This window comes from Anser brachyrhynchus, assembly GCF_964034855.1.
Source record: "Anser brachyrhynchus genome assembly, chromosome: 1".
Taxonomy (NCBI): Eukaryota; Metazoa; Chordata; class Aves; order Anseriformes; family Anatidae; genus Anser; species Anser brachyrhynchus.
The window spans coordinates 9,472,515-9,487,047 of record NC_137694.1 but is presented as its reverse complement, the minus strand read 5'-3'; the positions used below and the strand labels follow the sequence as shown (position 1 = coordinate 9,487,047).

Genomic DNA, 14,533 nt, shown 5'->3' with positions numbered 1-14,533 from the left:
CGTGTTTTATTGTCCATTTTGAAGTGTGATGTTTGTCATTCTTAAAATGCAAGTGAAGATGCTGTCAGAAAGCTCAATATGGATATAAAAACATCTGGACAAATGTTGCTTGATAGATGAAGCTGTTAGATCTCTTGAGTACATATGATCTTCCCTGTGTCAAACAAAGTACCTAAGATATAAAAGCCCCTTAAGGCGTCTATATTACTCTGTGTATTTTAGACACTTCACTGAGGGGTAAAAAGCAATCAACTTGTATCTTCCCTTTTAGCAATAGGTGTGTGCCAGTATTTTATCACTATATCCATTTACATTCTTGGGATGGGAGGGGGGTTGCAAGTGGCTTTAATGTGCACAAGGCCAAGACTTGAAATTCCCAGAAATCAGGGGGAAAAAAATCATTTAATCACTGCAGACTCTGAAATGGCAATAACACTGGATGTGACTTTTCTTTTTAACCAGTCAAATGTAGTACCATGTAAATATAGGAATAAAAACTACATCCCTAAGGACATTTCATGTTCTGTATTATATATTATTAATAGTTTATGAAAATACAAGGCATTTTAAAATGGATAATATTCTCAAAGTAACAGGACTATAAAGATCAGCATTCTTAAAACAAGCATTAAACTATAAAAACACAAAGTCAAAATATGATTTTAGTATACATATATATGTTGAAACTTCTAATAAAAAAATGACAACTCATCATTTCAAAACTGAAAAATACAGGTGAAACTGAAACACATTTCATAGTGTGAAAATGTTATTTTTATAAGTTAAGCATCTTAAAAGCAAATGATCTAGTGAGAAAATTCTGGTATTTCAACTTCTTTATATGAAATTTTACATTTTTAGTAGTTTAGAAAAGATTTTTTTTTCCCACAAAATATCTGCATCACTGTTTTCTTTCATTAGTCACAAATTCATAGTTTTTGTTTTAAAAGAAAAGAAAACAGTTCTTTCTAAATTAATAAATATATATATATTTAGCTTTATTTAGGTAGCTACATGTACAAATTAAGCTAGAAAAGATACTAGATAAGTTGTTTCTGGAAGTGGTTTTCATTATGGTTACTACTACAAAATGAATATATTTGAAGCAGTGAGAACACTACAGAACAAATATGAAAATGAAATATGAACTTTAAATATGAACTTTAAAACAAGAAAAAAAATCTACAACAAATTAATGTAGAACAACAGATAATTTAGCACTAGTTATATTTGTAATATAATGGATGAGTTCATTTCCTTAATTATCTTGATAATTTGATGACTGTGGTTTTGAGGAAAAAAAATTGAATGGATAAAAGAGAGAACTGTGATCTAACAAATATAACAGTGCAGTGCAGTAATTTGTCATGGTTGTATTCTGAGTTGGGCTATGTCTGTCCTCAGTCACAGTCCATCAAACTCCATATTCCAGAAATATAGGGGCATTTTTGAAGAAACAGCACAACTGATATTGTGAACCTGAGTGGGGCACTGAGTAGACATCAGCTCCCAACAAAATGTTTCAAAAAGAAGTCTGTGTTTTAATTGAATTTTGCAACAATTACTATCACTTGATGCCAGAGAAAGCCTCTGAGGTCAAAAATAATCACTGTGTAAATCAGTATGGCTACTCTGGTCAGGCCACAGGTACCAAAGTGGAGTTTTATCTCAGTTCTAGATCAGGTTTTACAGAGTAGTGTTTCAAACAATTTCACACAAATGGAATCAGGCTTCTCCTTTAGGATCAATAGGCTCTGCTGAGTAAGATAAGATTACTGTTATTAATTTGCTTTACTGACAGATGTACCTTGACTGTGCCAAACGATCCCAAACATCAGACACTCAGGATATGCATTAAGTGCATATCTTAAATCCTGTTTTTTTCTGATATAATTTCAAGCATTCCGATATGACTTTTTTTCCACTGTGAAACACACTGGTGCAATCACAGTGGGAAAGAAACTGTTTGACTGAAGATTTCACCCACAGGAAAGGAAAATGTGACCACACTGGATGGCTATTAATTATGTTGTGTTCAATTATCATCAGTTATTCAATGGAAAGAAAAAAAAATCCTCAAAATACCAAATTTCAGCAGCATGAAGGAATAATACAGATTGCTGCAACAGCAATGGAAAAATACAGAGAAATTTATCTAATCTGATGGGACAGACCTGAACAGAAAAATCCAGTCATGTCCCAGAGAGCTTAATTCTGGTTTTGTCATAGGTCATCAAGTAGGAAATTGCACTGTGACTAGGATCCCTAATCTACTCCCCAGTTTGCTCTTTGCTTGGGGAAGATGTAGTATGTGCTGATTGTGTATCTGTTTCTGGTTTCTTTTACTTTGACCAGCCAGCCCAATGCAGCTCAGTGCAGCTTTGTGGCAACAAGCCAGACAGGGCCTTAGTTCTTCCTTTCTTATTTTGCCCCTGCATGGAAGATGCCTCAGTCTGAAAACTGCAGTAAGGACAGTTTTCTCAGAGCAGTGTAGAGTATCTTTTAAGCACCAGTTCCAAGCACAGGTGTTTTAACACCTATTCTTATCTCATTAGGTATAAGACCTCCTCCTGGAATAACCTTCTCCTGGAAAAAGAGCAATTTATATTGACAATGGTAGTATTTCAAGAAACATTAACACTCACAAAACTATATTTTTGGTGCTTAAAACTCTTTTGGCAAGTGCAAGCAATAACCTTTCAATATTTTTCTTACAGTTTTGGGGCACAAATAGCAGCAGTGTTGGATGGGATGCAGACCACTCACCACACACCTGAATATTAGTGGTTTAGAGAACTGAGTGTCTAAATTTCCAAATCAAAGATAAAAGCTGGAGATTGAGGCTTCTTCAGAGGGAGGTCTCACCTGATTGATTTAGATAAAAGCCACCATATGTAATGATAACTGTCTAAAAGTTGTGTCTCAGGTTTAAGCAAGTCTTCCTGTACTGCCTGAAAACAGACAGGAACTTCTACATAACTGTTCGTCTTACTCTAATAGAAGTCTTGAAGAAAGCACAAAGAACCTCTTTCTGGAAGTACTTATCTTTCTCACTTGCAGAAATCAAGGCATCTTTTTTAGACTGAATGTCAAACCTTAGTGAGACAACTACCACCTCCAGAGGTAGACATAAATCAGCTCCTTATGTTTGTTCTACGTCCTACCCTGGATGCTGAATGGCTTGTTTCCTCCTGCCACAGCCAAGGGGAGTATTGTCATTAATATTTTTGTGGGCTGAATCAGGTCATAGAAGACTTGTTGAAAGGCACAAAACACTGCCAACTGTAGATTGCATTAAACCATTTAGTGTGTGATGGAAAATATATGTGTTGTGTAAAATCATATGAAACTACTTTTCAGTGTTTTATGCAAGAAAATATTGTAACACTGATATCTAATAACTCAGTTCACAGCTATAAAGCACTGGACTTTTTTCTGCAAAGCTACACTTCCTGAAGTAAATGTTCTGAACTGCTACACATTCAGGGTGTTTGGTACACAAAGCTTCATCAGCTCTCAGTTTTCCTCATAATGTATTTCAGACATCAACATGAAAGAACCCTTGAAATTTATTGCTCTGGAAATCTGACCCCAGGTCTAGAGTACCAGAACTGTAGGCAAGTCAGAAATTGGACTGTTATAAAACAGAGAGCCAGACAGATATTTTTTTCAGTCCAAAGCTGAAAAGAAGCAGTTGATGTGGGGATCGTTTTGGTTTGAATTCATGATGCCAATGGCTAATTATTAGCAAAAGTTTAAAATGCTTTTATTGAACATAACTGTAACAACAGCAAACTAATGTGAAATCTTCAAAGATGAAGAATCAGATCCACCAACTGCTAATCAGCACAGGCCTTCTGAAGCCACTGAACTAACGCAAATACATATCAGCTAATTTCTGGTCATTGTTACTTCTTGTTATTACTTTTCTGGGAAAATTCTCTTCCCCAAATGCATATTTCCACTTTGGTTGCAATGCCCAGTCTGCATCATTCTGCAGCACTTCAGAAAAGATGCCATGTTTCTATCTGAATCTTCTTAAAACATGTCTTACGTGCCAGTTATCTGAATCTTAGGTAAAATGATGTACTCTTCTGGCTAAAGAACTGGACATCTTAAAGCAATACTTGAAATACTTGAAAGGCACACAAGACATTTCCCACACCTGGAAACTTGCTTCATTCATGTTAATATTTCTTATGATGTGCTTCAAAATGGGTACCTCAAAAACTCCATTTTAATACTAAATTATAATTAATAAGGTAAGATATTTCTAATAAAATTCCCTAATAACAGTAGTTGAAAAGAGAGTGGTTTGATCTTACTCCAGCTGGCAAAGCTCCTAAAGAATTAAGCTATGTAGGCCATGGCCTGAACCTGTAACAGCAAACATATACAACAAAGGCCTCCCCACACACAGTTTTGAATCTTGCCCCAGATTTTCATGGGTAATCACTGGAACATAACTCAGTGTTCTATCTTTCAGAGTATGAAATTTTATCTGATCTATGCCTTTGTAATGTCTGGAAGAGCACACAGTGTAGATTCAAGATTGGCACTTACCTGTGCCAATGAACATCACATCATATTGGCCATCTTCTGCGTCTACTCGATCTACTACTATCTGTGTGAACTGGTAATCTACATCTGTTTTGATCATGATTGGACGATTGTTGATGGGGAATACTGGGTTGTACATGGCTGGATGACTTCTTGCAAATGTTATAACTTCATCAGGAAGGTCCTTGGTGGAATCAAAGCCTCCAAATGTTTTACTGGGACACTGGGAAAAGAAAAAAAAAAAAAAAAAAAAGGAAAAAATGAAGTATTTTGCATTTTACTGAAGAGTAGAAAGATATTACCAATCTATTTCATCACAATCATCACATCTTCTTCAGTTTATAATTAAGTGTGGCAAGAGATCTAATTGTTTCATGACAGACACCAAAAGTTGATTCTGCCACTAAAGGTCTCTAATTTTTTATTTTATTTTTTTCATTTTGGATTTAAAACGATATAATTAACAGGATGTAAATGAACTTCATAAATCATTTTCCTTTCTACCATGCAGTGCAAATGGATTTTCATTCATTTGCTGATTAGTATTATTCTTTAATTGACAGAAGGAACAAATCTTGAATTTTATAAAATTGTTCAGTATAAAGCAACCAATTTCAGTATTTCCTTATCTGTACTGCAGATAATTAATCAGTTATGCCTCCATCTTAGTTTCAAAGCATTCTCTGAAGTTGACTGGAAATCACAGAATCACAGAATCACAGGATTGTAGGGGTTGGAAGGGACCTCAAGAGTTCATTGGGTCTGACCTCCCTGCCAAAGCAGGTTCCCTAGAGCAGGTTGCCCAGGTAGGCGTCCAGACAGGCGTCCAGAGGAGACTCAACAACCTCCCTGGGCAGCCTGTTCCAGTGCTCCTGGAAATCAGTTCCTCTCCTAGGAATCAAGTTCTGAAGTGCCAGAACAATAACCTGTTCTACTGACTTTAAATTCATGATTGTCTTAATGAGTTTGAGTCATTCGTTTAGTCCTGATAACATGGATCCTCTTACATTAAATTATCTCTACAGATATTCTAATGTGTGCAGTTAGCAAAGGGTTTGACTAATCTGACTAAATGTGACATATACACTATATATACATCTATAAATGAGCTACACATTAGGGTCCCTTTAACGTAAATGGAGAGAATAGACACAATTTATCCCAACTTAAATAAAACAGTAAGTTTAGAATATATTTCTCTTTAAAATAAAGAATCCCTTTGCCACCTTATACAGTTATGAGTGAGCCAGCCAGTTTTGTCTCTGTAATCTGTGAAAAGCAGGAGGGCTTTCCATCATTCTTCCAATGTGAGAAAAATGTAAAGGCTGAGAAAGGAAAGAGAAGTAAAACCATTGCTCTGGTATCCACAAAAATATTCCTCTACTTTTGGCCTTTTTTCCATGTGGAGACTCAAGTACTGTGGCTGATCACCACCGTTTGTCCCTATCTCTTCTGTAAAAATTTCTAAGTATTTTAAGAACACTTAAAGGTTACTTTAAAGTAACCATTTAGTGATGTATTAACACTGTTGAAAGGATGAAGAAAATGAGCCATAACTAGTCCAAAGATACCAAGAAGACAACTTATTGTGCCTCGTTATTAATCTTTCCACAAATACCCGTTTAAGATATATAAGACTCTGAAAGACAATTGACGATGATTATACTTGCAGCATTTGAACCTGAAATACAAACAGCTGCCCTAGATAATTTGCCTTTATATGTACATACAGAATATCTTCCAACGAAATTAAAAACCTAGAGGACAACATCTTATTAAACAAGAATCCAGACATTTCAGGATGCTCAGCAGAAGAAATCAATTGCCTTTGCTATCACCTTGATCCAGATTATTAATAATTCATCAGAAATTAAATTAAAAAATCAATGCTGTCAAGAAGAATAGTTGTTGTACTCAGCAAAAGGATGCTTCAAGAATGGACATGTAAAGTGTAAATTGTCGCTTTTTGGCATATTTGTTAGTAAGCAAATTCCAACACTCTGCCCATTACATGGGATGGAAGGGAGAGAGGATATTTGATTAATGTATATGGATCATACTAAGCAGAAAACAAGTTAGTTATCCATTTTGTTATGTCAACAATTTAAAGCCTTTTTATTATTATATATTCTTTCTCTCTTGTGCTGAAATATTGCTAAGATAAAATCAGATACACTTTTTATAATCATTGCCCAAACCATTGCCTGATTTTTTTTTTTAATTTCAGACTTCAATTCTAAGTTTGCTTTAAATCTTGATTCATATTCTAACTGCAGTTCAATACTAATTACTGAGATTAATTAGATAATGATTAATTAGATAATATAAATTATTCTATATAAAATTCTAGAATAAAAAGACCTTATAGTGGTCTTCCATTACGTAAAGGGGGCTTACAAGAGGAGCTGGAGAGGGACTCTTTGCCAGGGTGTGTAGAGATAGGACAAGGGGGAATGGTTTTAAAGTAAAAGAGGGTAGATTTAGATTACATATAAGGAAGACATTCTTTACTCTGAGGGTGGTGAGGCACTAGCACAGTTTGCCCAGAGAAGCTGTGGATGCCCCATCCCTGGAAGTGTTTAAGGCTAGGTTGGAGGGGGCTTTGGGCAACCTGATCTAGTGGGAGGTGTCCCTGCCCATGACAGGGGGGTTGGAATTAGATGGTCTTTATGGTTCCTTCCAACACAAACCATTCTATGATTCTATGATCACCACACAAGAACTATATATTGTTAATTGCAGCTGAGCAAACAGTGGGAAAAAAAATGCAGAGAAGTGGATATGATAGATGGACCACTTGGTGGGTAAGGAACTGGCTGCATGGTCTCACTCAAAGAGCTGTGGTCAATGGTTCAGTGTCCAGGTGGAGATCAGTAATGAGTGGTGTTCTTCAGAGGCAGTATTGGGACCGGCTCTGTCAGGTGACATGGACAGTGGGATCGAGTGCACCCTCAGCAAGTTTGCCAATCAAGCAATCAAGCTGTGTGGTGGGGTTTCCATGCTGGAGGGAAAGGATGCCATCCATGAGAGACCTGGACAGGCTTGAGAGATGGGCCTGTATGAAATTCATGAATTGCAACAAAGTCAAATGCAAGGTCCCATGGCACAATCCTAAACACAAGGGACGGCACAATCCTAAACACAAATACAGGCTGGGAAGAGAATGGATTGGGAAGAAGAGAAGGAGGAGGAAGGCCCTGAGAAAGACCTAGGGGTGTTGGTTGATGAGGAGCTCGACATGAGCTGGCAATATGTGCTTGCAGCCCAGAAAGCCAACTGTATCCTGATTCCACTTGTATCAAAGAAATAGTTTTCACATGTCAAAAGTTATACATGAATAAAAAATATCCTCATAAAGGTTGCAGAGATGAGCTTGATCTTGGAGTCAACTGAATTCTTGTGTTTAGTATCTTCATCCAATTGTTGATTTCCAATATGCTATGCTAAGGATTTTGATAAGTCAATAAAAGTTGACTAGGCTATACCCTAACTGGACTACCAGGGAATCCAACAGACTAAAACAAAAACTACATTTTGGTAGGAAACAAAAGGCCTTTGGTCACAGCTGAAAGTAGAGCCTTGGCAGCATAAAGTAGAGAAAATTAAGGCTCTGTATCTGAATTCATATAAAGTCAGTATGAATTCATGATTCAAATTTGGTATATATAAAACTCCTCCCTTCTCTCCCAAATGATGCTAAAAGGTTAAGTAAATAAATAAAATTCTGTAGAGTTTAAAGGAAAAATCCTGGCAACCTCTTTGTTAAATATAAAGCTGATGTAGAATTGTTTACAAAGTTTTCCAGTTTTTCAAAATAACCTTTAATTTTCCTTTTCTTTACTCTGACTGGGCAAGTCACCAGATGCTTGGGAAGTTTATTGGCACCTCACCTATGAAATTCCTCAGATAATTCAGCACTGTTCAGTGAGAGCTGGAACTGAATCACTGTAAGTTCAGGTTTTGTTTTTTCCTTCTCTTTCCCTTTAGGGAAAAGGAAGCTACAAGTCTGACATCTAAAGGAACTTCAGAAATCATTCTTCTCTATTCTCAACACATCATTGAAAGTAAATTCATTTTTATCACTTTAGAAAAATAAAATCTTCATTGCAGTCACAGATGTCTCTCATTTTTAAATTCAGTTTTATCCTACTAATACAAGAGAATGATTTTTGTAAATACAAGAATAAAAATTCTTTTTCAAAGTGGTAGACACAAGGATTAGAATCATTGGCAGTGGAGAAACTGATGGTCTCAGCCATTCTTTTATTAACTTCATTTTCACTGGCACAGCTTCTTGCACTACATGATGCAACTGAAGGTTTATGTAGAATTTGGGAACACATTTATCCTTATGTAAGAAAGTAACTTATGAGGAAATCCCAATGTCTTTGCACACTCTTGGTGAATCTTAGTATAGGTATATTACAGTGAAATTGTAAGGGTACAATCCATTCTGAAAAGGCAGTCAGAAAAAGTATAAATATCTTAGCTATATTTACCTACTTTGACAAAAAAAAATAGCAAAAAATTATGATGACATATCAGCTTTAATTACCGTAATTAAAAAAAAAAAAAAAGAAGTTTAGCATCAAGAAAGAAATAAAACCTCCCTTGTTCTGTCTTTTAACTCTGGAAAGAATTAGGAATCCCTTTAGCAGAAGTGGGAGCTGGGCAATATGGCTTATGTCAGGGTGCCACTGTTTTCTTTTACTTAGGAGGTCACTTTTGCTAGGCTAAGCATATAGACCGTCTACCTGCTGGAAATCAGTTAAAAAATCAGATTTGAAATAACATTTTTAAAACATACCAGATAAAAATAGAAAATCAGATGGTTTAAAAAAGAGAAAGGATCAAAACTATCCCTGGTTTGTTTCCTGCCTTGTATTTAAGAACACTTTTAAGAAAAATTACAGACAGATATATTATTTATGTTTCTGTTTATATTTGCATGTGTATGGACACTTTATATTCAGCAATGATATTCTAGAATATAAATGGATCAAGCTGATTTACACCAGCTAAGGAGCTATCCTGATGTATACAATAAATGCTTTTCTCATAAATCCCCTATCTTAGACTAGTGGCAACTTTGAGGCAGTTAAATACTTATAGAACGTGCTGATATCAGTTTGCAGTTGTAGGTATGGGTGTCTCATATACACCAATATTTTAGTCATTCATAAACTAGAAATGGAAACAGGTAGAGGCACAGATTAAAAAGAAATGACAGAAGAAATCAGTTATTGTCACTCTAACATCCATTGCAGAAATATGTCTTACTGTACTAGACTTAATGTTGCAAACAATGCAATGTTTCTTAACAGTCAGGCAGATGCTCTGTTTTGTGTTCACTCTCACCAAGAATGGTTCTGCCAGTATTTGGAACAAATGCAAATTCCAAGGAGACAATAATGCAGAGTAATTTATTACACATTTGACTTTCAGCAAATTTCTGCAGCCATTGCTCAAACTTATGTTGAAATTGACAAGAATGCCAAAATGAAAGTCCAAATGAAATTAGATCACAGATATAATGACAAGAAAATCAGGAAATTTTGGACCTGGATGAACTGTTAACTTTCCCTTCTGACACTCAGTCTGTGTCATCTTTTTCAGTTTTTGTTCTGGATCTCAGCTCAAGGACCGTGTAATGTGCGAAAATATTTTCCATGGTTTTCTCTTTTTAGATTACTAGATTTCTTAGGGTACTTACAGTTCCTGGCCGTGGGTATGGCACTCGCCCTTGGTAGGGAACCCACTGATAGTTTGGGCCATCTCGGTGTGCGTAGGGACCAAGAAATACCCTCCTCACATCTGTCATGCTGTACATACATACTGCTGACCCCTTGAAGATATTGCTGAAAATAAGGGGAGAAGAAATCAAATCAGGTTCTTTAAATTATCAGTCGGTTTAATCAGGTGGGTGAGCTATGGGAATAGCAGCTTGTTGCTTTCTAATTTATTACATGTGTTGATTATTGAAACTCTGACATGCTCTCAGAACAATCCTAACTCACCTCTTGTGAAAGTTCAGCATAACTGATACGATCTCTCAGACATTGTGATAACCAGATGGCTGCTATTCCACTATTTAAAACATATTGTCCCCACAAGTCCAAAGCCCTGGTCTGAGTAAACTTCACCAGGGCTTGTTGAAGATTGTTCAGTTCTTTCCTACTCTTTGCATTTTTCTATTTTAATTTACTTTTTAGCAGTCTCTTTTGCAATTTTGTTGACCTACAGGCAACAGTTTGGGTACTACACATGCAAACTTCAGTGTTGCTTCTTACCTTGAGATTTCTTAACAGGAGACAACAGCAAGCACTTATAATTCTTCCTTTTCTATGCCTGGTTATCACTAGCAACATTCTGTCTGTCTACAAACTGAATCTTTCATTGTTTACAGATAAATGTAGCAATGCTCTGTGTGCCTAGTATTGCAAACCTTTCTCAGACCAAAGCTACAAGTATAATTTTGTTTCTGATGAAAGCACCATGAAACCAAAACATTCAAGTCACAGTTACATGTGATTCAATAACAGAACTTTTGAAAGATTTTTAAAACTTACAGATTTCAACAGTGTTTTTAACTAATACTTCCTTGATTAGCAAAGTTCTAATACTGTGGATTTTCTATGTTACCCTTCCCCCAAACAAGCAATACTGATGCTTATGTTACTTTTCCAGGTCTGTGTGGGAAGGACTACAAATTCTGATCTCTGCTATTAAAATGCAATTCAACAGCAAGAACAGCATGAGAAACTGATAGTCTTTGTGATTACTTGCTTCAGAGTGATGATGTACATTGCCCGTTAGAAAAGAAACCTAATTAATTACTTCTTTCTGCCACTGACTTCTCAGTTCAAAGGTTAAGAAAATTTTGTGTTTCTTAAAAACATTTTTAACAAAGAGACCTCTTTAAAACAAGCAACCACCCAAGTTTCCATGCAAGTTTCCATGATACACTCTGTACCTGGAAGTTGTAAACACTCCATAGACTATTGGATTTTTAGGGTCTTTTGAGTTCATTAGGAACACATCCTCTGTAACAATAACAAGAGACAGAAAAGGAAAATAAGTTACATTCTGTATGGACAATGCCAGAAAATGCTTTTATATTCAAAGCCACTTCTGTCACTTACGTAGTTCATCAAAATGTGTGTCAATGCCGTTGGGTCCTGGCACAGAACAAATCAGACGTGCCTTGAGGAAAGTCGTCCATTTGTTAACAAGACTCCTGTGTCCACCAAAATCATTCTAATAATAAAAGTATTTTGCATTAATACCTAGTAACAGTCTCTGAAGGATCAACAGAGTGCAGTGTTAAATAATCACAGGATGTTACTTAGAGAAAACAGAAAAAAGAATTCAACTTCTACATATAAAAACATAATTATGTTGCCAAAGACATCAATTCTGAATTAATTTTATTTTACACAGGGTCACTACATAGTTCACAGTATCACTTTATAGTTCACAACATTTAGAGAATGATAATAACAAAAAACTCCCTATATATATTATATATATATAAAGCTGAAAAAAAGACAGACAAGCAGAATATTTTACCCCAGAGCTCCCAGGCTGACATGGCTTGCTAAAGCCTACAAGGTTTATTATTTTTAACTGTGTAGCAACGAAGTGGATGTACTAATTGCTTGTGAACATTGTAGGTGGAAATGCCAGCACAGTGGGATCAGTTGCATTGCTGCATAACTTCTGAGTAGAGGTACACCAAGGAACTCATACTTAGAAAGTAACTGGTTTTCAAGCAGCCATTTCTGGATTTGATGGATAAACTCAAATTATGTGTATGGATTAACATAGAATTGTAATGTAAACGTCCTACATACGAAAGTTACAACATTTATGAGTATAATTTAATTTGTAGATTTTTTTTAAAGTCTGTCAGAAAATATTTGGACATTTATCAGTGTGGATGGATGATTCAATCTGCAATCATTAACAGTCTTCTGGATTGTTGCCCATTTCTATAGCTAAGTTAAACAGTTATTTTGTTGAATCTTCCTTTGCCTCTGTTTTAAGGATTTTCACTAATGTGGAAATGGAAAAGTATTAACATTCCTTTAAAATTAAATTCTTCAAATGTTTTTGGCCTACCTGGAAGTATCATATTTCCTGTAAAAGTTTCCTTCTGCAGAAACATTCTAAACATCAGAAGATGCCTAAGATTTTTTAAACATAATGTCATAGTTAAGCTTCCCCAAATGAAAAGGAAATAAATATTATACCTTTCTATGTATCCAATAACTATCACTCTGCTTCACTATAATGCCAGGGCTAACACTGAATAGTTTACAGGCATGAAAAATGCAGTTTCCAAAATTGCCAGTGTCCTGCTAGTATATTCAGTCTCACACAAAGAAGACATCATTTTACCTTACAGATCTGCCCTATTCTGGCATGAGTGGCTTTTCCATTGTGCTCTCCATCAATTGCATTTTCGCGGAAGAAGAAATAGATTTTGTCATCTTCTGGATTGTCACTTTCTGGTATCAGGTGAGCACTAATAAATCTGGGATCTGAGAAGACAATATCATTGTATGTGTTACTATACCATGAATAAAATCACTTACCTTCCTTACGTGAAATAAATGTGATTTTGCTTCCCCAGAATCAATCTCTGCATCAGGTAAGAAGTATATCCAAATTAGGTACGTCATTACCTACAATGTGACATTTATATTCCTTTTATCTCTAATACATAGAAATGTTTACTATAGATATTTAATGAACTGAACTTAACCTTATCACTGGAGCAACTAAACGTTCATGGAATCTCATACATGAATGGAGATAGCTTCCTAATTCAATCTAGATATTATTGACATTTTTGTAGTTTGTTTGGATGCTTTGACGTTTGATCAATAATATTTTTATATGTCTATCATAAAATAAGAGAAATATTGAGACAATCATAATTTTCCTAATTTAAGCAATAAAGAAGTATATATAAAGAAAGCATTTTATAGCAAGAAAAGTATTAGTGTCCTATTGTAAAAAAAAAAAAAAAGGGTTAAAACTATAGTTTTGTTCAACCTTGTCCAATTCCAAACTATGATCCCCTCAAACCCAACATTTTTTTCCTTGTTTTCAAGAGAAATGTATCTACTCAAGTTGTTAAAATATTGTCTTGTTATTTTTTTAAGATTTTTTTTTTCTTAGAAAACTTTTCCTTCTTGACAATTAGAGTGATGGTGTTATTTGCTGACAAAGATACAGCAACAAATGAAAATGTGTAAGATGCAAACATACTTGTTAGCTATTAAAAAAAAATGGCAGTAAGAAGTTTTGGAAGAAAAGTTTATAAAATCATAAATGTAAATTCATACCAGTAGTGAATCTCTCTCATCACTATATTTTACAAAGATACTTCAGCTGGTATCTTTCACTATATTTGGAAAAAGAAGGCAAATCCAACAGATTTATCAATCTGTTTTATAGCCATTTTACATTGCTGGGATAATTAACTGTGAACTATATTTAACTACCCAAAGAGTCCTGTTCCTATGTGAAATTATAAGCTATTTTAGTGTCATGTATTAACATCTTTTCAGTGTATGTTTATTGCCATATAGTCATGGAAATAATGAATTGTAGTTTGTTTTGCCAGTTTGCACTAGCTGTCCTGTGAAACCCATTGCCTTATTAAGAACAACAGTGTTTGTAAGCAACTTTTTTTGATATATTTATATATATGCATCTATATGCTTAAATGTGTCTATTACATGAACACACAATGCATCATATTTTTATGCTTATATTTTTATATATTATACAGGAATGGCCATACTGGCTTAGACCAAGGTTTACTTAGAGCAATGTACAGACTTCAGCATCAACCAAAAGAAATTATCTGGGACAAAGTAAGAATATGGTAGGTCCAAATAATACTTCCAAAGGCCAAATAATACTTCCAAAGACCAAATAATACTTCCACAGAATAGTTTCC

General features: G+C 35.1%; 1 protein-coding gene across 2 annotated transcripts in view; it reads right to left on the bottom strand.

Annotated features, from left to right (window-relative positions):
• Positions 1 to 14,533, bottom strand: part of SEMA3A (semaphorin 3A) — a 169,774-nt gene that overhangs the window by 24,265 nt on the left and 130,976 nt on the right. For both annotated transcript variants that reach the window (XM_080551865.1, XM_080551866.1), the window contains 5 exons: positions 12,961 to 13,103; positions 11,703 to 11,817; positions 11,534 to 11,603; positions 10,274 to 10,418; positions 4,564 to 4,783 (listed from right to left, as the gene is read on the bottom strand). In XM_080551865.1, coding sequence (XP_080407991.1) covers positions 4,564 to 4,783; positions 10,274 to 10,418; positions 11,534 to 11,603; positions 11,703 to 11,817; positions 12,961 to 13,103 — 693 coding nt within the window. The remainder of the gene's footprint in view (positions 1 to 4,563; positions 4,784 to 10,273; positions 10,419 to 11,533; positions 11,604 to 11,702; positions 11,818 to 12,960; positions 13,104 to 14,533) is intronic.